This window comes from Nipponia nippon, unplaced genomic scaffold (genome assembly GCF_047370975.1).
Source record: "Nipponia nippon isolate SJK-2023a ecotype South Korea unplaced genomic scaffold, ASM4737097v1 scaffold_4, whole genome shotgun sequence".
NCBI classification, from domain to species: Eukaryota; Metazoa; Chordata; class Aves; order Pelecaniformes; family Threskiornithidae; genus Nipponia; species Nipponia nippon.
In genome coordinates, this window is record NW_028262358.1 from 40,029,365 (window position 1) to 40,052,971 (window position 23,607).

At 38.2% G+C, this 23,607-nt stretch overlaps 1 protein-coding gene across 3 annotated transcripts in view; it reads left to right on the forward strand.

Moving 5' to 3' along the window:
- The window catches only part of AKT3 (AKT serine/threonine kinase 3), a 155,031-nt gene that overhangs the window by 115,783 nt on the left and 15,641 nt on the right, over positions 1-23,607 (forward strand). For all 3 annotated transcript variants that reach the window (XM_087774506.1, XM_087774507.1, XM_087774508.1), the window contains exons 9-11: positions 533-655; positions 2,688-2,816; positions 20,860-21,074. In XM_087774506.1, coding sequence (XP_087630632.1) covers positions 533-655; positions 2,688-2,816; positions 20,860-21,074 — 467 coding nt within the window. The remainder of the gene's footprint in view (positions 1-532; positions 656-2,687; positions 2,817-20,859; positions 21,075-23,607) is intronic.

Here is a 23,607-nt window from a genome sequence, read left to right on the forward strand (position 1 = left end):
GGTTTGCTTTTTCTAGTGACTGCGATATTGCTAGCAGTATGAATGTGCTGTTTTTGTAAAATGCCAGTTCACCTGTTCAGTCAAAGTCTGCTGAAGGACTAGACTTTTTTCAGTTCAAAGGGAAGTTACTAAATGACTGAAAAACTTAAGGCAGATCCAGAATCTGGGTATTCTAGTGATATTTCTCAGTGGCTTAAAATAAAAATCCGAGGAAGTGGTGGAGGGACGAGTACAGAATGATGCTGTTGCATACTTTTTTTTTTCCCTTTGGTAACTGAAGGTTAAATGAGTAGCAAGCAGAATGCCTTAAACAAGATTGGTATATTGATTAAAACGCTGATTTAACAGCTCGCTTTCTCCCTTTGGAAACCTGGAAAAGATAAGCCAGCTGCTGTCTAAGAGTGCTGAGTGTCCACTGAGAGTACACTATCTATCATCACAATATGGTGATGAGAGGTGTTTTATGTTTGTGTTAATTTCCCCCACTAAATCAGTAATTATTACAATCCTGTCCCTGCTGTTTACCCTGCAGCTGTTTTTCCATTTGTCGAGAGAGCGGGTGTTCTCAGAGGACCGCACACGCTTCTATGGTGCAGAAATTGTCTCTGCCCTGGACTATCTGCATTCTGGGAAGATTGTGTACCGTGATCTCAAGGTAAAAAAAGAAAAAAAAAAAGTAATCAAATTTTTGTTTTTGCAGAGACTATTGGGACAAACACAAAGTAATTATAAAGTTGCACTATTCAGAGTTAATGGGGAAAAAAAAAAATCTGTGTTCAGTTTAAAGTTCTGTGTGTGCTGAAGGAAGCCATTTCATACAGTATTCTATAGATGGGTACATCACATGACTTTAACTTGATTAAAAAACAAAAAAGTGTAACTTAGTAATAGCACTTGAAGGAGATTTAAACTTCTGATCCTTTTTTTCCCCCCATTACTTATAACTTAACTTGGATTTCAACACAAATCTCAAATATAATTTTCAATGTCCCCCAACAAGGGAAATGGGGAATTGGGACAATGTGACTGTATTCTGTTTATCTCACCAAAGAGTTATGCTCTTGTATGATTTGAAGATATTTAAAACAATTCAGAATACTTCAATAGGAAAAGAATTTCAGCCTCAATTTAAAAATTATTTTGTCTTCTGTATCTTGGGAAAGATTCATAATACTGGAATGTAGTTTGCCTGCGTATACAGTTGTGTATCCTGTTGCCTGAAGCTCCAGGTACTCAGTGACCAGTATGACCATGTTCTATGGAAAATAACCTCTGCTTTCAACAGGAATATTTTCTAACTTATGTGGGAGGAACCTCTAAATTCCACAATGAGACTATTTTATTTCTGCGAAAAGCCTTTAATTTCTTGTACGGGAAATTGTGCTTTCCCATTATATGTGCGCAGTAGTGGAGTCCATTCATGGACTCCTTTGTATAGGAACCAAGGAGGAGGGAGGCGGCAATGGTAGACAGGTTCTGCTCAGGGAGGCAGACAGAAAACAAACTACTGGGTTACCTGTTTGTAGCAGAATCTGTTGTAATAACATGAAATGCTGTGACATGTTGGAAAAATATGGAATTGTCTGGTCAAGGAATGATAGGTCATGATTTCTGATTTAAATTCTAAATAGCAAGGAAAGAGGAATTTGACATTAATCTTCTATTGCTGGTGTCATCTACTTTGCATCTTCTTTGTATGACACTGTTAGACTCAACAGGAAATATATACCTTTGAATTCTATTTCAGGCTTTATGCAGACTTAGGAAGATGGGTATGATTGTTCCTTGTTAGTATTTTCACTATACACCTTACAATTAGAAAAAAAAACTTTCTTTTGAGAAAAGTTGTTCAGAAGTATGTTTTACTTCTTCTTAGTTCTATCTGTATTTAAAGTATTGCTAATAAAAAGCTTTTGGGAAAGTGATGTTGGCCATGCTTTTGAGATAGTCTACAGTAAATATTGCAGTCGTTTTTATTCCCATTCTTTAAATACTTCATAACAGGCTATATTCTGTTTTCACATTTCAAAGCAAGAATCATGTATTTAAAAAGCAATGCAAAGCATGCAGAGGTACACAGACACAGTTGAAGAACAGTGTCCTTTTCAAGTATACAATGAGGAATTTACCTCAGGGTTTTGTTTTTGTCAGTAGCCTCTCTGACCCCACTTTTGTCTGTTACTGGAAAGGTTGTGGAAGATGCAGATGTTTCAGGATTTACAGATATATACTGTTTCATGACAGTATAGTAAGTAAAATGGATCTTGATAAATGAAGGTCCTGTTACAGCAAAGGAGACCTATGAAGTCTTACCAAATGACAGCCATGATTGTAACCTTGAATTACTTGATTATATCTTGAGAATATTTAGAAAATTATTTTGCTTTTGTTCTATGGAAGATGCATCAAACTTGTAAAACTTCAGAATGAAAGGTCATGCTTTGATTGATGTGGGATTTACTATTGTAAACTGTATTAAAGTATTAAATAATTATTTAAATTGTGTAACAGTAAACACTGTTAAAAGCTGTAATATAATAGATGCTGTAAATTTTTTTAAAATTACAAACAAATTACATTCTAATGCAAGCAATAACTCTGTATCTTATTTACCAAATTGAGGTAATGCATCAGCCCTGTCCTGTTAAGAAGTACTAAGGGAACATTTTTTTCCCCCCAATGCACAGTTAGAAAATCTAATGTTGGATAAAGATGGACACATAAAAATTACAGATTTTGGACTTTGCAAAGAAGGCATCACAGACGCAGCAACTATGAAAACATTCTGTGGTACTCCAGAATACCTGGCACCCGAGGTATGATTTAGAATATATTCTTGTAATAAAGTATAAAATGTTTATTTTTCATTTAATTTTAGATTGTGATGTTTGTATGCTGAAAACTGTTCATTCTAGTAAAGAACTGACAGTCTGCCTGATTAATACTGTGCAGTTGTTATTCAGAATTGTATGTGCTACTGTTCTTTGTGATGATTGTATGTATATTGATGCTGTGCTTCTTAGTGTTTAAAAAGGCCTCTAACGTGCATTTTCCTTCTCATGTTTGCATTCCCCTGTTAAAGTCTTTATCTTCCGATGATTTCTTCAAAAATAATCTTCCATCTGTCTGTCACTTGGAACATATGATCCTGCTTAACTGAGCTGTATAACTAGTGTTTATGTAGCGTCAGTGGAGGCGAGGGGGAATAGGAAGGTAGTGAGTCTGCTGGGTTTTATCTGAACTCCCCAGTTGCAGGGAGAGGGAGTTGAAATTTTAGATATTTCTGCTAAAAACAGTTGAGTGTATCAACCTCAGAACTCGTTGAGGTGGGGACCAAAACTTAGCTGTTTCCTAGCATGTAAGCAGAAGTGGCATCCCAGAGTATGGGATATTTACCATTAGCTAGCACTCGGCGTGCCAAACATCACACTTCTTGAGGACTGATAAAAAGATGGACACGAGGATGTTTTGATTCCCTTTGCAGCTCTGGTTTGGCCGCTTGAGAATCTCTTGTGGAAGCTCAAGTCACCCAAATGGTCTGCTCCAGTATTAGTGCTGACAGCTCTGCCACCGATGCCTACTGAAAAAAAGCAAGGGAAGCACTCCCAAAATTGTGGTTTTTTCCTGTCTGGCTTCAGTCAACAGTACTGATTGTGGTGCTCAGAAATGTTGTTCTGCCTCTCCCTTGGGGTTGCCAAATGCAACTCCAGTATTGACATGAAAGACAGCATTATTTTTTTACTTAATGCCAAGGATTCTGTGCATGCTGAATTAGCCCTTATTTCCATTCTTGTCAGCATTCGAAATTGCTAATTGACATAGTACACACCTGATACTGAGACAACTTTCTAGTCAACCTAAAGGGCTTTACAAGGCCCTTCAGTCCTACCATTTGTTTTAAGAAGGATTCTTCAAGGGATTCCCCACCTCTTGCAGCAACTCAGCACCACTAGAAAGTCTCTATTACGTATCATCTTTGAAGAAGGATGTGCCTTAGTTTGAAGGGAGGAGGTGAGGAGGCACTGATTCAGCATAGCTCTTTATCCTCTTATTTTCAGAAGTATTGAATCCTGAGTAGCAGCAACAAGCACTGGAGCCTATTTCAATAAGCAAGTTTAGATTGCCTTTCATTTTTTATTCTGAACCTTACAATTAAGGGATGTCAAGGAAACTGGTACACATCACCTTCTGGATACTGCTGTCTGGAAATGAAGGTTTTAGGTTTGTGGGTTTGAGAGTCTTTCTAAACCTCTTAAAGCAAATTTGAAGTCTCCTCCAATTTGCACTCAGGGAGGAAATTGAAACTGCTAATAGTTGGTTGTAAGTTCATATGGTATGTAGAGTTAATGAAACCATTTTGGATCATAGCAAGATCTTTTGATACATTCTTTTTCTCCAACTATAAAGGGAGTATCAGTATTCTTAGGAGCCAGTAACTTTCTCTTCATCCATCTGGTTCCATCTTCCTTGATTCTTTCAGCAGTGAAGAGAAATCTGAGCAGTCATGCTCTCACACTGCAGGTTTGAAGTACCTAAATAATTTTGGTTGGTTAAGTGTGTTCACTTCAGCTGTTTGGTGAGTCAACAGCTGCTCTAGCTATGAAGACAAACTCACTGATACCTGGTCTCCTTTGCAGAATCCCATCCCATAGATTCCAAGGAGGACTTGGATGCAGATTGTTGCTCTCCTGTTTGGCAATTTCTGACATCTCGTTTGCGTTTAGTGCAGGGACAGTCAGCAGTTATCTACAGTTAAGGATTCCAGAACTATTCTTATCCTGCTTTGAATCTTTTATGGCTACTTAGAAGAAGCTGCAGATCCGCCTGTTTGGCTTGGTACAGTGGCCACTTTCCTTCTGTTCCACACCCAGAATCTGTTCCAGCAACAAGAACACAAGGGATGATACTGTCATCACTGGCATAGACTACAGGTGTCATTGCCAGCTCTTACCCCCTCATTGTCTTCTTGTCAGCAGTCTTGAAAACATTCTCAAAGAGTGCAAATATCCCATTCAGTTGCTTTCATCTGCTTCTCCATCTCTCGCTTTTGGAAACATGTTAGCTCTCTTCCATCAAACTTGGCAAGGGATCATTCTGGGTTTTAGACACTTACCACAAGTTACTTGATCCAGTTTGCCTTTCTGTTCTCTAGCAGTCCCACTCCTCTCCTCCACCTCCCATTATGAGTATTTTTGGAGACCCACCCTGTGCAAATCTGTCTTGAAGGAAATTGACTTTTCATTAACCCTGGGAACCACAGAACTCATTCCCTTTTACCTCAGCAATTAAGGGTTTAGAGCAAGCAACCTAGACAGGTTACTGATATGGCATAAGAAGACTCAACACCTTTATCCACATGTTCTTATTTAAAAGGGTGAAGTTGGCAGTATATGGACGGCATTGCAAAAAATAAACTTTCCCTTCGTACTCTCTGCTCCTACAACAGTGTTTAACAGTGCATTGGCTGGATAGTTGTTCACTTGAGGCAATTGTATCTATTTTTATACCTGGGACAGCTGACTGATAAAGGGACTGTCAAGAGACTGGGTCCTCCAGTCTGTTGATGTGCATGCGTCAGAGAATGAATGCGCAACAATCACTTCTCATTGCAGTTCAGGCAACAGAAATCATTACCAGATGCCAAAGACTTACCACCTTTTGACAAATTGCAGATCATGAGAACCTAATGTTACAGGTGGACTTTAATCATGTTACCACGGTGAATGCCTCCTTGTTTATCCCAGGACAAATGGCAACATATACTTATGTTTTGCCTGGTCGTGGTAAGTGTAAAGGCAGATACCTATTAGCCTTTCTTTAGGAGCAAGATATTCTCCAGTTATGTGGAGAAATCCATTCAGCATTTATCCTTTTAATAATACCCTTGCGTCCTCCTCTTTCATCTAGGTCAGTTGTGATGGGTGCATCCCTTCTGCAGGCCTTTTGGTTCAGTTTCCCATGTACTTGTCGGCTGGTGGTAGAGGACGCTAGGACAGTGGACTGTGTAACATGCAGAAGTAGCCTGAGGTTGCTGTCTACCAGCCGGGAAGCAGTTGACCCAGGAACCTTGCACTGGCAGGAATCTATACCTAGCCTGAGAACTGACTTAATGTTTTCTTTTGTATTAATTCAGTGTTGTGGATTCAGTTCCAAACAAGAATTTGAGCTTGGTTCTCCAAATGCTTTTTGGACCGTTGTTTGAGGCAGAGAGTCCTGCTCACTGTTCCATCTTTTTGCAAAAACTAGATTGCATTTGCTTCCAACAGGAAAACAGGGAAGTAGCTAAGCCAGGGTAAGGTGGATTTCCTCCTTGCATGACCTTCTCTCAGGTGAAGGTGTCCTTGTGGATCCACGCAGAATTATTTCCCAAGGTGATTTCAGAATTAATCAGAAAGTAAGCATACCTGTTGCTGCGTTTTCCCCGCAAACCTTATGTTTCTGAGATCAAAGTAGTCCTTCCCACCCTCTGTTGAAAAGGCTCTTTCATCTCACATTGATAGGGCCTGACCTTTCATATAGGACCTGAGACTGACTGTGCTGATATCTGGCAGATCCAGAAAAATGTCCGTGTCCATGCGAAGATCAAATGGATGGTGGGCCACAGGGAAAAAATGTAATGAGATTGCCAGGTTGGAGCTAGAGTTACTTTTCTGGACCATCACTGATTTATCGTTCCTAGCACCCACCTGGAATTTATGCGTGGCTTCACCAAGCACTGTGCCGTTAAAGGGGTCTGCAGGGCTTCCAGCTGGGTGGTCCACAGGTACATTCCCTGCCTGTTGTCCTCTCCCAGTCCTTCCCTGTTATCCAATGCCAGTATTCTACAGTTTAAAGAAAACTAAAATAGCATTGATGGTGCTTGTCTTAGAGTTATGTGCCAAGCATAAAAGATGGTAGGGTATGAATATGTCCTCTAGGAATAAAATAGTTGCCACTGTCCAATAGCAGGGCTTATATATGTTTACAGTACAGATGTACATTTTGGTCACAATTATTAATGAATAAGTAAGTAGCTTTTTATTTGTGAAATTATATAGTCCTTTAAGAATAATTTGGTTATCTGATAAATAGTGAAATTCCCTTATCTGCAGTAGAACTAATGCAAGACTTTTTTTTTTTTTTTTTTGGTGTGTAAAAGTAGTGGTAATACTTAATATTTCACTCTGCTCTAGGAATTTGTGGTATTCCTCATTTGAAAGGTAGAAAATATTTTATAATTTCTCATTCCTTAGTAGTTTTTCAGGGATACTGTTTCTTAGGAGTCTGTTTCCATTGTTATCCTTCAAAGTAAGCTGTCACATTAGAGATCATTGTGGTGTCAGAGAATAAACATAGATCCAATGAAAAAAAGTTGAATTGTGATCCCATTTAGGAAACACGGATGTATTCTTGATTTTTTTCAGAAAAAAAACACAAAATGTTTCCTTTGCAGTTTTGCAGTGGCAAAGGCAGGACAGGACCATATGTCTTTTCCAGACAGTATCACTTGCTTAATAAAGAAAGAATAAAACTGAGAAAGTACTTGTAAATATACCTGTGAGACATTTAAAAGCAGTTTGGATTTTGATATTTTCAGTTGATCGTCAAGGATCAAAGACCTGCTAATACAGATACAGACCTCTACAGACTTTCTTTAATAGAACATTCAGGAAATGAAGCTACTTGGGCAGAGAAGTAAAAGTTCTTGCAGCTCTGATCATTTATAAGGGTAATTTCTTATATGAGATTGCAGTTTCTGGCTCTCTGCATTTCAGTTCGAGTTCTTAGGACTAAGTGCAGAGTCTTAGTTAAGTAGGGCAGTCACTGTGGTACCAAGTTTTGGTGTCACAGGAGATACAAGTTTAAATACCAGAAACGCATTTTGAAGCTTTTAATCTTTTTAATAACAGGCCAGAAGATGTTTGGGCTATGAACAAATCTGTAAGGGACTTCATAGATGATCATTCAAATGACTTTTCATAGATGTAGATGATCAATGATATTTAGGTGTATTCTAATAACAGGGAAAATGGTAGGACCTCATTAAGTTTTATTAGCGTAAAAGTACAGACTAGGTGGGTGAATGCATTCCTATAAGAACAGTAGTCTTTTATTTAAAAAAAAAATATAGCAAGACCATTTCAATATAGTTTATGCATTACTGTCACCTAAAGGTATGTGACAATAAATAAGACGGGAGTAGATTCATAGCCTTTGTCCATAGGCATGGGAAAATCTGCATGTCTTATAACTTGTTTTAAAATGAGACCAGTGGAGATGAAGGAAATATTAAGATCTGTTACACAATGCTTGTTTGGCTGGTATTTTTTTGGTGATCTATCTTTTACAAATGGGAGTGAGAGAGATCACATGTAATCAATTATTTCCCTGAGTTTTATCTCAGAGAAATGAAAGGTAGAACTCTTTTATCACGAAGCAACTGCTGTCTTTCCTCACTTTTCACTTAATTTCTTTCTTACAGCTTTTCTTTTTGGGAAGGATATGGCTTTGATATAGGGGTGACCCAAAATCTAGAACTTGGCCATCAAAGTTCAGTCGCTGAATTTCAGGAAGGGGAAACATGGCACCCTGTACTGCAAGCATGGTTATAACAAGAAGAAACACTTTTCCCATATTTACAGGAATTGAAGTTAATTTTCTAAGAATGTTGTGGTATATGCAGATTATAAATTGTTGCGGTAGAGGCAGAAAAAGCATTTTGTGACTGGTGCAGCTATGCATTTATTTCATTCTTTTAATGCTTGCTTGTATTGGATTGGGATATTTGCCAAAGGCAGTCTGGTAAATTTTTGGACTGAGAATATGATGATCTGCCACATAGGTCATCTGATACAAGTTGAAACTAAGTGATATATAGGCAGAGAGGGAACCACTGAAATGCACTGAGACAGGCTAGCATGGAAATGGGTGTTTTCAGTTTTTGCAGGCGTCATAGCAAAGCAGTGTTTTAACCAGGGATTTTAATGCAGATAGAAGTTGCAATGTGGATGTTACAGAAGAGCTCCTTCGGGTGTAGGGAAAAGCACAAAGGTGCTTGTTTGCAAAGAACTTGATGAAAGTAGCCAACATCATGTATAAACGGAAGCCAATTGAGAGAGATTAGCTAAGGTGAGGATGTAAAAAGACCAGCATATCATACTACAGAGAAGATGAAGTTGCATGGGCAATACAGCCAAGGCCTTTTTCTTTTCTTCTTTTACCTTTTTTTTTTTTTTTTTTTTAATGGGGGAGAGAAAAGAATTTGAGTAAAATAAGGAGGGTAGCAAGGGAGGTTAACAGGAGATAAAAGGAATTCATGAAATGAATCTAATGATCTCACAGGTAGATTGATAGGCCAGAAAACACAGCTCAGAGATGAGAAGTTTTTTCTTATGGGGAAAAATGTGGCTGTGGGCAGGAAAGAGAGTTTGGACTAAAGACATTTACGTTATTTTGTTAATTTTCTCTTAATACAAACTAATAGAACGTTTTGCAGAGAGCCACAAAAGGCAGGAGAAATTGATGAGCAACTTAAAATGAAGAGGAGCTTGCTGCAGAGTTGTTTGGGTAGGAATATAGAGGAACTGAAGGACGGAATACTTTTTGTCGTGGCTTATGCAGTTTCCTTTTTATCTCCTTTTCCTTTAAATGTATTTGAATTTAAAGATAATAGAGGCATCGAAGTAATGTGTTTTTTGAAATTCTATGCAACTTTTATAGAAATAATAGGTATGTGCCATTATTTTCCACCTCTAGAACTACCAGATAGAAAAGGTAAATAGGGAAAAAGGGAATTTGTGGAAAATGGCACAAATTAAGGGAAAGCAGCTGTTAAGATGGCACCTGCATTCACAAGTCTTTAAGACAAGTATGAACTTATAAGAGTTGGAACAATACTGTAAAGACAGACAGTGGAAAAGAAACTTTATGTTAGGCTCGGTCTTCCATCATGCTCTAGAGAGAAAGTTCTCACTCATATTTGGTTACATCTGGTGAGTGTTAATGGAGGTTGATTGTTGGTGGCTTTTTGGGTTTACTTAGGGGAAGGGGTAGTTCCTGTTGTTATTGGGCTTCTTTTTATTTTCTCCACTTCTGTTAATTCTTTTTTAAGAGAAAGGATAATAAGACACTCCACCAAATTGTCTGTGTTGATATAAATATGTTGGTATTCTGGTTCATAGCGATTTATCTAAAGACCTGTGAGGCCTGTAGTGGTTCTCTAACAAGACAGAATTTCATATATGAAATTCTCTTGGAGTTAGGTTAATGTATTTTTAGAGGGTGGGAGATAAGTTTGTTCCTCTAGCTTTAGAACTGTTTTGTTCTTTGCAAATTAAAACTGTTTTAAGAAGTGCATTTATGAGCAGAAATACCATGATGAAGCATGATACAGTTCTGGAAACAGATACCTCCACTATTCAGCTTTTGTGCCTTGATGGCAATTTCCAGTTACTTTGCACCTAGAAGCAGTATCTGTTGCATTTTTAGGGAACTGCATTGCATTTCTATGCATTTCTACCCTTGGCTTAGTGTCTTTGCTTCTCCAGCATTTCCATGAGATTTCATACACCCTTGTAATTATGAGAGTCCTTTATTCCTTGTCCTGTGGTAGCTTGGAGAGAAGACACAGGCTGTGACTGTCCAGAAGTAGGCTGCTTGTAGCATCTTATCCTGTGCCTCAGGCAACATTGTGCAGACAGACTCAGTCAAGATGGATGTGTGAACTCGTGTGGATGTATTTCTGGGTTTTGTTCCTCTCTTTGAATATAATCTTTTTAGTGCTGAGCTAATTATGTAGTCTCAGTTTTACTGTTGAGTTAGAGTACCTGATCAACTTTCCAACTGTAAAACAGTTTGAAAATCAAATGTAGCTTACATGCAAGACCCAACAAAATTAGAAGTGTTAAGTACGTTTTGGCAGTTCACTTTTATTATGCCCAGTCCTCAAATGTACCAGCAGACAATCATCTGAATGTTAGTTATTTTTCACATGCTTATGTGATCACACAAAAAGTACATGCTAAAAAGAAGCAGATGGTGACAGATGGGGAAGGTTGAATAAGGTGGTTTTGGAAACCTAGAAAAATGCACTTCTGTAATAGTGTAAAAATAAAAATTCTTTGATCGCCAAGTTAGAATGAACAAAATAGAGTGCCCCCCCCACCAAAAAAAACCATCCAAAAAAACTTTACTGATTAAAAAGAAATGGAACCTACGAGTTCTCAATGTATATTTAGGAAAGTATGTTATATAGTGGTGTTTTGTCCAAGGATAGAACATTAGTTTTTATCAGCCAGAGACTTGGAAAGGTGGTAGTAGTATTCTTTCTTCCTTTTAAAATGATGCTTTCAAATCAGTTGTGTTCCATGCTCAAAGAATGCTGTCAAAAGGGTCATGCTTTAATGTCACATATTGGTAGTGTTGGAAGTTGTGATAACATTTTTCTTCTGATGTCACAAGAAAGATTTTAACCCTCTTATGACAATGGTAAATGAATCCTGTGTAATGGGGATACATGTATGACTAGAGCTAATCTATAACATGCAGCGTTATCTCTTTGTCATATAGGCAAATGTAAAGCTAAGTAAGTAGAGAAGGTATAATCAACAGAAAAATTTCATCTTTTATGTGTGGACCGCTATATCCAAGGACCTACCCTCCTATGAGGATTGAAGAATTTGCTTATTCATTTGCATTAGTTTAATGGAGTCTTAACGCTCCTACCTATTGAGTTATATAAACAAAAAAAAGATTCCTTTTTAAAAAATTTCAGGGATGAGATGTATTTTATTCCATAAAATAAAAAGTATCTAATCTGATGGATATTTAATTGCTAAGTCTTCTACCAACACTGATGCCGTGATTATTTTTTCTTTTTTTATTTGAGTAGGTGTTTGTCTTAACCTATAGTATGAGATATTACTGCCTCCTGGTGAGGCAGAATGCTTTGCTTTTGGTTGTTGGCTATTGCTTAAAACCAAAAAGCCCCAACTTCTGATAACTTCTACTCATTTTCCTGAAAGTATAGTTAGTTTGCTCAGTATCCAAACACTGTAGTTACGTTGTTGTGCTTTGCTTAACTAATTTTCTTTTGGCTTCAAAAGGGCAGTTCAAGTTTATTTACTCTCTGTTTACCTAGATGCTTCATGCGTAATCTGATTCTTAGCAGAGGCACAATAGAATTCATTTTACCTGTGGAAATGTGGTTTAGTGTTGGCGTGTGCTCTTGAACAGCTGTCTGTTGTATATTTGGCTACATTTTATTTCTGGGTGAGGACCAGTGGGGGCTGTGAGGAGGAATAGCATCTATACCTGGAAATATTTTCCCTTCTGATTTACGGGAGATTCACAATATGGAATTTTCTCTTTACACTAGAATTCCAAGTACCAAATTATTTTTTTACATTGAAAGGAAATGGAAATGCAAAAAGTTGTTTTATCTTGAAATGCTAGCACCTCATGAACATTCAAATGTGGTCTTTTTTCTGTTTTGTTATAACTTAATATATTTTAGTGTACCACATTGTGTCATCTTATGCTCCTAAGTCATCAAAAGTAGTAGTGATTTGAATTTGGGCATTTTTGTCAGCTTGGCATTGCCAGCAGGGCCCTGAGATGAACATGATGGAATGTGGACAAGGCAGGGTATCCAGAGAAGAACATCATTTATTGGCAATAACCAGTACCAAGATCAAGGATTTAGATGGGGATATGAAAGTATTGCTCAGTTATACATACAGAAGAGTTGCTGCAACAACAGATAAATTATTAGAGCAAGAGTTAGACTTTCTCCTGAAGCCAGATAACCAATAAAGTAAGAAGAATTTGAATTTTCATGCAATCTAGTTCATCTCATCAAACACAAAAACTGATTGTCCACATGCAGTATCTGACTTCTCAAGGGGAAAGATGTAACAAATATGCAAAAATAATAAAACAAACAAAAGACTAGAAAACAGATTAGCTCCACGCTGCCCATAAATAAACTGTTGTATTCAAACCAGAACTTTGAAGCAGAGAGCCATTTTCTAATAAAAAGCACATTTTTTTGTAAAACTAAGTATGACAATTCTTACAAAGACTGTCTCAATAACGTGCTTGAAGCTTTTTTTCATTAATTTTCATTTAATCAATGCAAACATTATTTCCATCTCAGCAAAAGCCTTTAGTTTTTCCAAGAGGAATGGAGCAGAAACAAAAGCTGAACAAATGCTGTTTAACATTGGTAAAAATTCAAAATCATTTCAGGAAGAATGAGCAACCAGAAAGAAATATCACAGTATTATCATTATTTATTACTTCTTACACATCTTGCATCTTATAGCAGTGTATGTTACGGCGACTACTGCAGTGATAATTAATACAGATATGAACAGGTCTGCAGTTTTTCTTTCAACGGTAGAGTTGGTAGAGTTATGAGACAAGTGCCATCTTTCTGTAGACTGAAATAATCTTTTGCTTTTACTTGCCGCCTTCTGTGAAAGGTGTCTGTTAATTCTAGAACAGAGTAATTTTAGCTTTCTGTGTTGGTTTTTTTTTTTTTGGTCCATTGAATAGGTTTTACTTTTGAGGGGTCTTTTTAATGTGATGTGGTTATTTTCGTGGTTTGTTTTTTTGTTTTGTTTTGGTTTTTTGGTGGGTTTTTGTTTTTGTTTGATTGCCAAGGTTGCCATTGACTTCTTACGATCTTTTGTTAGCATACTTTTTTCATATGCAATAGCTTAACTTTTTTTTTTTTTTTTTAAGAGTTTAAATTCTGCTGAGGTCAGAGTCCCTTGTAGGAGTAGTATTGCACGGTCTTTACTCTAGGAGGCTTTGCTTAATTCACATTTATACCAGAATGTTCCATTTCTGATGCAGCACAATGTGTGCCAGCAAATGAAAAAAATGTCAGTTTGCCTTTTTTTTTTTTTTTTTTTTTTTAAGGTTACATAACAAAAAGCTAGGGAAGATGGGGGAAATCTCTAGTACAAAAATGTATTAGGAAGATAGTCTGCAGTAGGACCAGCAGTGCAAGCCAGATACAAAAGGGAGAAAAACTACCTGCAAAAATTAGAGCAGTAATAGAAAACTTTCTTCCTTGACTTAATTCTCAGGTATCCATTTCCCAGGGTATCTACAACCTTGATGTTTTGTCTTTTCAGCTCTGTATAATAAAAGCAGTGAGTATTCATTCAAGTGGGTTTTTACAACTGATGCAGCGATGCGTTCACTGTTCATACCAAGATACAGTTATAGTAACTAAATTTGTATCATACTTGGCAAACATACCTTTCTGCAGGAAGGATATTCATACATTTGGATAGAAGTCTGTTTCTATAAAGAAATGTGTATTACCTGTGTTCATTAGTGTTAGATTATAAACTTTCCCATTGTTGTAGTTGTTACCACAATTGATAGAAAGTTCTAGCAAATACACTTTTTAACTTTTGTTGAATAATACGTGGGTGAATATTTGTTAACAGACCAACAACTGTAGCAATAAAAATGTGTGAAGGGTTACCAGGAATGCTTAAGGAACATAACACTCCACCTGAACTGCAAGGTTAATTGAAAACAGTTTTTTCCCCTCAAATTAACAGTACATTGGTGCATCCAAGTTCTCAGTTTTCTTTCACAACATAGGTGTGCAGACAGTTTGTTTAGATGTTTAAATATTTTCCCATCTGTTCTGTCAAAATTATTGATTGAGCAACAAGCTATTTGTAATGTCCTATCAGAAAGTCTATATCTAATGTATTAAGAGAAACCATAACTAGGTCAAAAATGTAATTGCTTTTCCAGTAAGTTGCCTTGATTATCTAGCACAAAGTACGAAACCAATATTTTGATATTGTTCTTTTAAAGATAAAACCCAGTGCTGACAACCCTCTGTAGAAGATTGACAATGAATTGTATGAAGCCTTTCACGCTCAAGGTTATCGCTAAATTTGTCTGTGTTTGCAGAGTCCAGAAGTTACAGCAACTACCTACCATTTTGAGGCCTGTGGGAAGTACATTTCTTGGTTGTGTGAATTTCTGCTGTGTAACCAAAAATATTCCAGAGCCTGCTCATCAGGGATGTTTTGTTTCAAGAAAATGCTGTAAAAACAGAATTAAGGGATTTTCTACATTCAGCTCAGTTTGTCCCCGAGGCAGTCACACCTTGTCCAGTATTCTGTGATTAGTGAAGTATCAGAGAATCCTAGTTTCACTGAAGGCAAGGGGAAATACATGATTGACTTAAGATGGTCACAGACTTCACCTGTTATGGTGCTGGCTAACCTCCTAAAAAAATTTATTCTCACAGAATCTTGTAAAAGCATTGCATGTGTCTGTATGGACTTCTCTTTGGCTGACTCATTTAATTGCCTGCTTCCTAAGTCTCTGCCCCAAGCCCTTGTAAATAAGAGTCTGCAGATGTGTCTCAAGCTGCTGCCTCCCAAAAAACTTTCAGCTCTTGGTGCTGAAGCAATAAGGACATAATAAAAGATATCTTTTCACTGGTTTTCACCCTAAAAATTAAATGCACATCAAATTCTGTGGACTGTATGTTAGGCTCTTAAAGGAGTGACGTACCTAAAGCAAAGGACATCTGGAGATGTATTGACTGATAAACCTAAAGATTAAAATCTACAACCACTGGTGAAGCAGAGGAAGAAGTCTTTTTAATGGATTTTGTTTTCTGGGAAAGAGAAAACTTCCAGTGATACTAATGACTTTTATTAATATTTTTGAGTCCAAGACACTGGGCTTTTCAGCAGTGAGGAACAGTATTAGAAGATTGCTTTTTTGGTCAATAAATGCATATACAAGAATATTTTTCTTTCCTGATCTGTAGTTACTTGTCAGCAGAATGAATCGTTATGTGTGAGGGACAAACACAATGGAATTACTGCACTCTTAGCAGCCCTGCAGTGTGTTTGTGGTGTCTTAGTCATCACAAAGGCAAAGTTCAGGCTGTGAACTGAATTTTTTATTTTGTATGTAGGGCTGGATGGTCTTTGCTCTGTGTATGAAGCACTATCCTATCGTACACTTGGTCACTGCCGATAATACTCTCCAGAAACCCCAAAGTGTGCAGAGACAGTGGAGTCACTAGAGAATACTTTGTTTTCCCTTGTTACAGTTGGCTATTCCTGCTATCTCAGTTGCCTTTTGACCACAATGCAAATGAAAGTTCTAAGGTAAATAAATAGCTTTCCCTTAGCTAAAACTACAGTGTTGTCCAGTGCCTCGAAAACATCCATAAAAGCACTAAAGTACCTGCATGTGCCTGGAAGCAGATGCCTGGCTAATGTTTCTTGCTTGTTAGAAAGTGTGTGTGTTACTTAACCTCTTGCATATTTATCTAAGCCTGGAAAAATACAAACTTCAGTAGCACCTCTGCAGCTTTTTTAAAAGCATCCATACAAAGCCAGGCTGTCCCCTCGTACTGCAGGTGTAGGCGTACGTTTTAGAGGAGCATCAACACCTGTAAAAACTGCAGTGGTTTCAGTGCAGCAATGAGTTTATGCCCACTTTGGAACCCTGTTACACTGCTGGAGTGCTTTAGAGAAGCACAGCTTGGGAAGAGAACCAGGCCCTTAATCTTCCCATTAAGCGAGCGCGGCTGTTGCAGCTGTCGGTGTGTGCAGGAATAACGGGCAGAGTCAGTGTAACTTCGGTGTGTAACTTTGGGGCAGAGTTTGACAAGCATTTCTTTCTGCAGCAGTGCCGCAGCTGATGCTGCCTGCCCTGGTGTTCTCCCTTGTGCTACTACAACTGTTCATGTGGCAATTGAGTGGCTTGAAAACTTGATTCAGGTGGAAAATAACCCAGGGTGAAACTTATTTTTCCTATTTTTCTTAGTACTGGTCTACTCTCTGATGTAGTGTGTTGCACAGTTTTGGCAAGGTGAGGGAACAGAAACAAGAGGGTGAGTTAAGCTGGCACTGCCTCTGAAAGAACCAGTTGTTGAACTAGAGCCCTAAAAACAAATGGTGTGAGATTCCCTCAAGTAATAAAAATGCTGGTAATTTTTTGAGTTTTATTTCCCATAATCTATGGTATCATCCAGACTGAACTGCAGTCAGCCCACCTCCTGCTTTACTCAACACTGGGAAGTCACTTGGGTACAGTGATGATGTGAGGTGTAAAACAGGGATGAATGACTATAAATGTTATCCATGCACTGAAGTCACATCATGCTGGAGCTTTCATCTCCTAAAACCTCACCTAGATCTTGACGGGGTGGCTTAGGATTTTGGCACCCCATGTGTGTGAAACAGATGAAGGAAGGGAAGTCATATATCCAAATGATCTGATTATTTAAACAAATTTTGTGGAAGAAACCACGTAACTTCACTTCATGAAAATGCACCTGACTGGAGTATGTACTCTGTGTAGCTACTCTTTCTGTAGTTTATGAGTTCCCCATGATCCTTCTGTGTGATACCCCTAGAAAATCTTAACATATTACTTTACAACAGGTACCAGAGTGGTTGAGCTTGTGCCCTTGATGATGGTTTTGGTGGGCCTGCTGCCTGTCCTGCTGTGACCTTGAAGGGACTGGGTTGTTAGGACAGTGTATTCGCTTAAAGACAGATTTGTGGGTCCTTATGGGGGGGGACAAGAATTGGCTGGAGATGATGGAGGCAGCTTTTAAGGGCAGCATACAAAGTCCAAGAGATCAGACTTTCCCCTGTGTCGGTGTCAGTACCCCATATATACAAGGATACGCCGCCGATACTGGAGGGACAGCAGTTTCAGTCCTCACAGCATTTCTAAAAGCATGTATCCACTTCATGGTAGGCAAAAGACTGAATTGTTCATAGGTACAAAGCCTGCAGCTGTGTGTCGTGTTCATTTTAGCACTGAGTTGAAAGTTTCTTGACCTGTGTTCAGTGTAATTAAAAACAAATGCCTCAAATCCAAGAATTGTTTGGAAAGGATTCTGTAATGCTGGGGCAGCGTGTATGGACATGTTCGCATGCTTGCCCTAATTGTATGGATTCGGTCGTAGGAGCTGCTGGACTCCAGCACTTCCATTGATTTGTCACAGTCTACAAATCCTGGAGTTTCTTAACACCATGAGGAGCAGAAGTGACTTAAAGAAAATAATTGTGTGTATTTACTGTGAATGCATTATGCACAATTTTATTACCTTTATATTAAAATAAGTTGAGATGCATTTTGCTTTATTTACACTATTTTCAGCCTGTTTTCCTTTTGCCTAAATGAAAGCCTTCTGATGCTCTTGCTTGTCTGGCTGGCTGTAAACCAGGTATTTAAACAAAAATAAAGAGTTGCCAGTTTTGCCAGCTGGGGATGAGAACCCGGCTGGTGATATGCGGGTTCGGGAGGCAGTTAATCCAGCTTTTATGCTTTTTTATGATTTTATGTAAAAAGAGGTTAAAAATCACATTTGGCTCTTTCTTTGTACCACTGTTTTGTTGCTGTTGTGGGAATGCAGCAAAAGGTTGCTCATACTTTTTATTATTATTAGGTAAAGTCCTGCATAAATTAGATAAAGCCCCAGATACAGTTCGCTTTAGCTATTGGCCATGTGATGTGCCTTGTTCAGAGAATGATGTTTTATCTTCCCGTTGCCTTGTTTTATAAATCACACATGCAAACCGCACCTGAACTTACTTGTAAAAAGAATCTACTACTGCCTCGCAATCTTGGATATTTTACTAGCTTCAAAAGCAAAGAGTAGCTCACTGTACAAATAGGAGAAATGGTAACGGTGCTAATAGATAGAGTAGAAAAATATACAATGCTTTTACTCTGTGGCAGAAGAAACGGTGATTTAAAGACAAGCGTCGCAGATTTCATATACAGTTTTTCAGCAAATAGCTTGCAATATGCTCAAACTCATAAAACAATTAATTTTAAAATACAGGAGTTAGTTTTTTCATATGTACTTATTCAGATAATTTGTTGTATTTTACACTTTCCAAAATTTCACCCTCTATTTGGAAATATCAATGATGTAACAAGTCTGTGTGTTTTGGCACAGTTGTAAATAGTATGTGTTAATGTGTTAATATTTATGATTTTTTAATCATATATACACAAGAGGGATTTGTAATACACTTCTTTCCATCATGTTTCTACTACTAATCCTTAAGGACAGTGAAAACTAGGAATACAAATGCATTAATTACTGTGGGATTGTCAAAATTGCCATACTGGATCAGACTGCATTTTGTTTCTCCTAATAGCATGTACCAGATACTTCAGAGCAGGGTAGGATTTACTGGGGGAGAAAAAGGAGAGGCAGATAAACGAGCTCGACAGCCCTTGTTAGGAGTGGCTGGGGTAGTGCATGTGTCCTGTGATGTGGCCACGGTCACTTAGTGACCCCAGATGGGCGAGGACTGTGTCTGCCCTTGCTTCAGAGGAAATTATTGGAAGTCATCTTACACTTTTTAGACAATCACAGGATAAATGTACTCATGGAAAAAGGTTATTTCTGATCTGTTAGAGGTTGCCTTATTCGTTAAAGCCTGAAGGCATGACCAGATTTTTACTGCCATATATCTAAATGACTGTTCCTGTGTGTCTACTTACAGTTTGAAGCTGGGTGAGCTCTTGGTGGTGGTGATTGCATGTGTCTGGGTGTTGTAAAAAGTATTTTGTTTTCTGTGGATTAGTTTGTGGGGTTTTGTTTGTTTGTTTGTTTGTTTGTTTTTTTAAATCAGTCATATGTGCTGCCTTTCAGAATCGGCCTTTTAATGATACAGAAACAATTCTTTATAAAGAATTATTTAATTATTTATAAATATAGTCTAACTGTATTAGTTGCATTTCTTTGATCTTTCTAACTGTTTGTTATTTAAGTCTGATTTCTTGTTTTAAGATTTTTGCCTCTAATAGATCTTTCTGCAGCAAATATTGGCAATTTGGCACATACAGTTGTAGTGCTTTCTGTATTACCATTTATTAACTTCTAACTGCTCTATCTTTTTTGAGTGAAAGGGTATGATCTTCTAGAAATTCACAGAAATTGGAATTATATATGTATATATTCAGTAGCCTTCAGTTTCCTTATTGCTTATGTTTTCATTATGGGTGTATGCTGCTGTTATGTTGTCTCCATTTCTACAGTTTAATATGAAGGTGTATTAAGGTCAAGACACACTGCTTAGATTCCTAATTCCAATTCCATGGGGCTGCTGGGAGAAGGGCTGTGGAGTTCGTTGTTTTTAGGCACACAACATTGGAGGCATTATGTTAACAAATTACATAAATGTTACCATATTTCTGTGATCATATAATATCATATAAACATAATGTCATAGTAAACATAGTATCATATAAACATTATCGTATTTCTTTGCATTAGCACAGTTCAACTGTTTGGACTACTAATGAAACTGTCAGGAGAAACACATTGAAGACTTTTAATATAAACACAGATCATAAAGAAGCTAAGCTTATCTTAGTAAGATTAAGGTGTTTCTAAATTTGAGGCTTTATTCTTACAGGTGGGGTAAGGAGAGAGCAAGTGACTGAGCAAGGAGATGCTTCACTTCTTCTCCCAGAAGAATGCTGACTGAGGCAGTAGTGCCTATAGATGAAGTGTCTCTTCCTAAAATTGTGTACACTATAAATGGGATGGTAGAGGACATAGGAAAGGGGAAAACGCAGTCATGATCAGTTTGAGCAGGTCATTCTCAATTTTATGTTTTGCTTTTAGCAGTACGGTCCCTGGTACGCCTGGAATTTCAGTGAGCTCAGGTGCATGGGTCAGTACTGCAGTTGCATGTATTGGGCCAGCTTCTGGGAGTCCTTGTAGTACACCGTGAAAATAAAGTCTTGGAAACCCATTCATATAGAGATGCATCAAATAGACTGAAGTGATTGTGTCTGAAATAGTGCATGTCTTACAGCTGGTTTTTGTTTCTGTCTTAGGTGTTGGAAGATAATGACTATGGTCGTGCAGTGGACTGGTGGGGATTAGGAGTTGTCATGTATGAAATGATGTGTGGACGATTACCGTTCTACAACCAAGATCATGAGAAACTATTTGAACTGATACTAATGGAGGACATAAAATTTCCTCGAACTCTGTCTGCAGATGCAAAATCATTACTATCAGGCCTACTGATAAAGGATCCAAATAAGCGGTAAGTGAAATTACTTGGACATACAAGTGTAATCAATACTCTAACTATACTGGGTGATGTGAAAATAGGCCAGTGGTGCCTGGTCTTCCTGCCTGAAGGACCTGTCAGTCACAGGAAAGGGCCATATGCTGCTATACTGTCTCAGTTTTCCACTTTTTCAATACAGCAATGATATACAAAGTGAGTTTAACAAGCAAAAGGGGAAAAAGCATGTGGAAGAGAAGACTTTTTTAATCATTCACAGCAAATATTGGGATCTTTTCAGGTTTAGGTTGTGTACTGGAACAAAGGGAAAGCTCTAAATTGTTTTTCAGAGTATGACTTAACAATGAGTTGGCTGTAGTGTCTCTTGGGGACTATACTACTTTTTCTTGGAAGTGATCATGCCAGAAGACACGTATAGACAGCCACAGATAAATTTTATTAGAGCATGTAAACAGATCACGTATTAGACCACGTAAACTAGAAACTTGTTAAAGAATACATCTTGTGAGTGAGATTTAAATACAGTGGTTTGAAACCAAGTATCACCTAGCTGCTGCCTGTGTCCTTTCGTGGTGGGCTTTTCCCTCTGGGTTTGTGGCCTAGGAGAGCCATTTTCCCGTGGCTCCTGCACTGGGCTAGCAGTGTCCTGTCCCCTTTGGTTCTAAAACAAATCTCTAAATCAGTGAGATTTGCCTGTAGGTCCCCTCTTTTTCCCAATCTCTCTGTTCTTGTGAGTCTCTTGGCATGATTTAAGGCTGCAGGCATTCTTCTGTCTCTCTCTCTTACAGTCCTCCTTCATCCTCTAGTTTGTTCTCAAGAAGTTTTCAGTAGTGGGCATTGCTCGCTGGCACTCAGGGCAGGACTGGTTGCCCTGTCTCTCTGAGGGATTTGCCTGCGTGCAGCCAAGTGCAGCAGCCAGGACGGCAGAAGCGGTCAGCCTTTCTGCTGCTGCCCAGCAATGCCTGTTTAACTGAATTTACTGTATACAGTAAAAGCAAACTGTGACCAACTAACCAGATGCATGGAGATCAAAGTAAAAATTTGTTCCTGTAGCAACTCCTAATGCATTTTAACCTCCAGACAATCTGACCCATCAAATATATTAACCTTTAGAGTTGAAAAGATACTTTCTTCTAATTAATCTTTGCAGACAGTAGTGTTTATTATAGGCTTACATTTACAAGCTTACTCACATTCAAGTTCTGCTGCTAGCTAATGCTAAACAGGGTGGGAGCACAGAGGTTAACTGCAACTCAGCTTTTCTCTGAGCAGCTGGATGGGAAGATATTGAGAGAGGTCTGGAGACTGCAGCCTAACTGGGATGCTGAGCAGAGATGTAGAGAATTTTACAGTGAGTAGTTAAGAAACAAAGAGGAATACAGCTTGGAAATGAGAATAACTTTATACCCAGTTACTGCAAGACTGAAGTAGTAGCCCAGAATACTTTTGTAATTTGGCAGCAGATTTTTTTTCTTGGTTGTGGGAATTATTGCTCCTTGCAATAAATGCTTTAGAGAGGAATTTATCTTACTTAAAAGGTTGCTTTTAAAATTTGTCTTTATATCTTTAGCAGTTCCTTTTAATGAAACACAAACTACTTGTGTTACTTTTCTTGCAGTATTTAACATGTATGGGCTGCTTGTTCGGTTAAGATTAGCTTTTTTTCTGTTGCAACTTCTTTCTGTTAGATCAGTAGGATGGCCAGTCTCAGGAAGAGGTTAGGTGAGAGCTGAGCAGTTCTGAAGGTCCAGGTGCTGTTGAAAGAGGCAGAGGTTCCCTTCAGTGGATGCGTGGTCTTTTCTCCACCAGCAGCAGCAGCAGCTCAAGGGAGCTCACTAAACTTGTTGAGTCAAATTTGACTTGCTAATGCAACAAAAAACAGCCAGTTCTTTCTCGTTTTCTCATTGTGGGGTTAGTTTTCTTCCAGGTTAATGAGCTGACTCAGCTCACAGTCTTCAGTGGGAATGATGCTGCAGATACAAGTGAGAGGGGAGAGGTATGGGCAGGGGTGGGACCCTCCTCTTTTGGCAGCAGTGACCACTTCCATGAGCTCAAATCACCTTGGGCAAGTTCACCCAAAGTAGGTGGAATTTACTTCCTAAGATGATTTGCCAGAGTCTGGCTTTGGCAAGCTATGGGCCACAGTGAATAGTGTGGTTATTTACAATGGCCTTTAAATAACCTTCTCAGCAGGCCTACAATTTATTAATTTATACTAATTGACTCAGATTGAGACTATTTTATGGTAATTGGTTAATTGTTACAGCACCCAGATGCAACAGCAGCGAACACTGTATAAAAATGATGTGTGAGTCATTACTGATTCAGTGCCTGGCACCTCCTTGGCAAAATTTTATGTCAGCATTGGTGGGTTGGTTTGGGTTTTTAATAGTGCCAGAATGTTAGTTGGCCTTTCAAGGAAACTAGACTTAAGTGTGTTTTTAAAATGAATGAATGATTAAAAAAAGCTCATCACGGACAGTAATGAACACTGTAGTTGGATTGATCAAATAGAATAGACCATGGCATGGATACTTCTGCTATCACA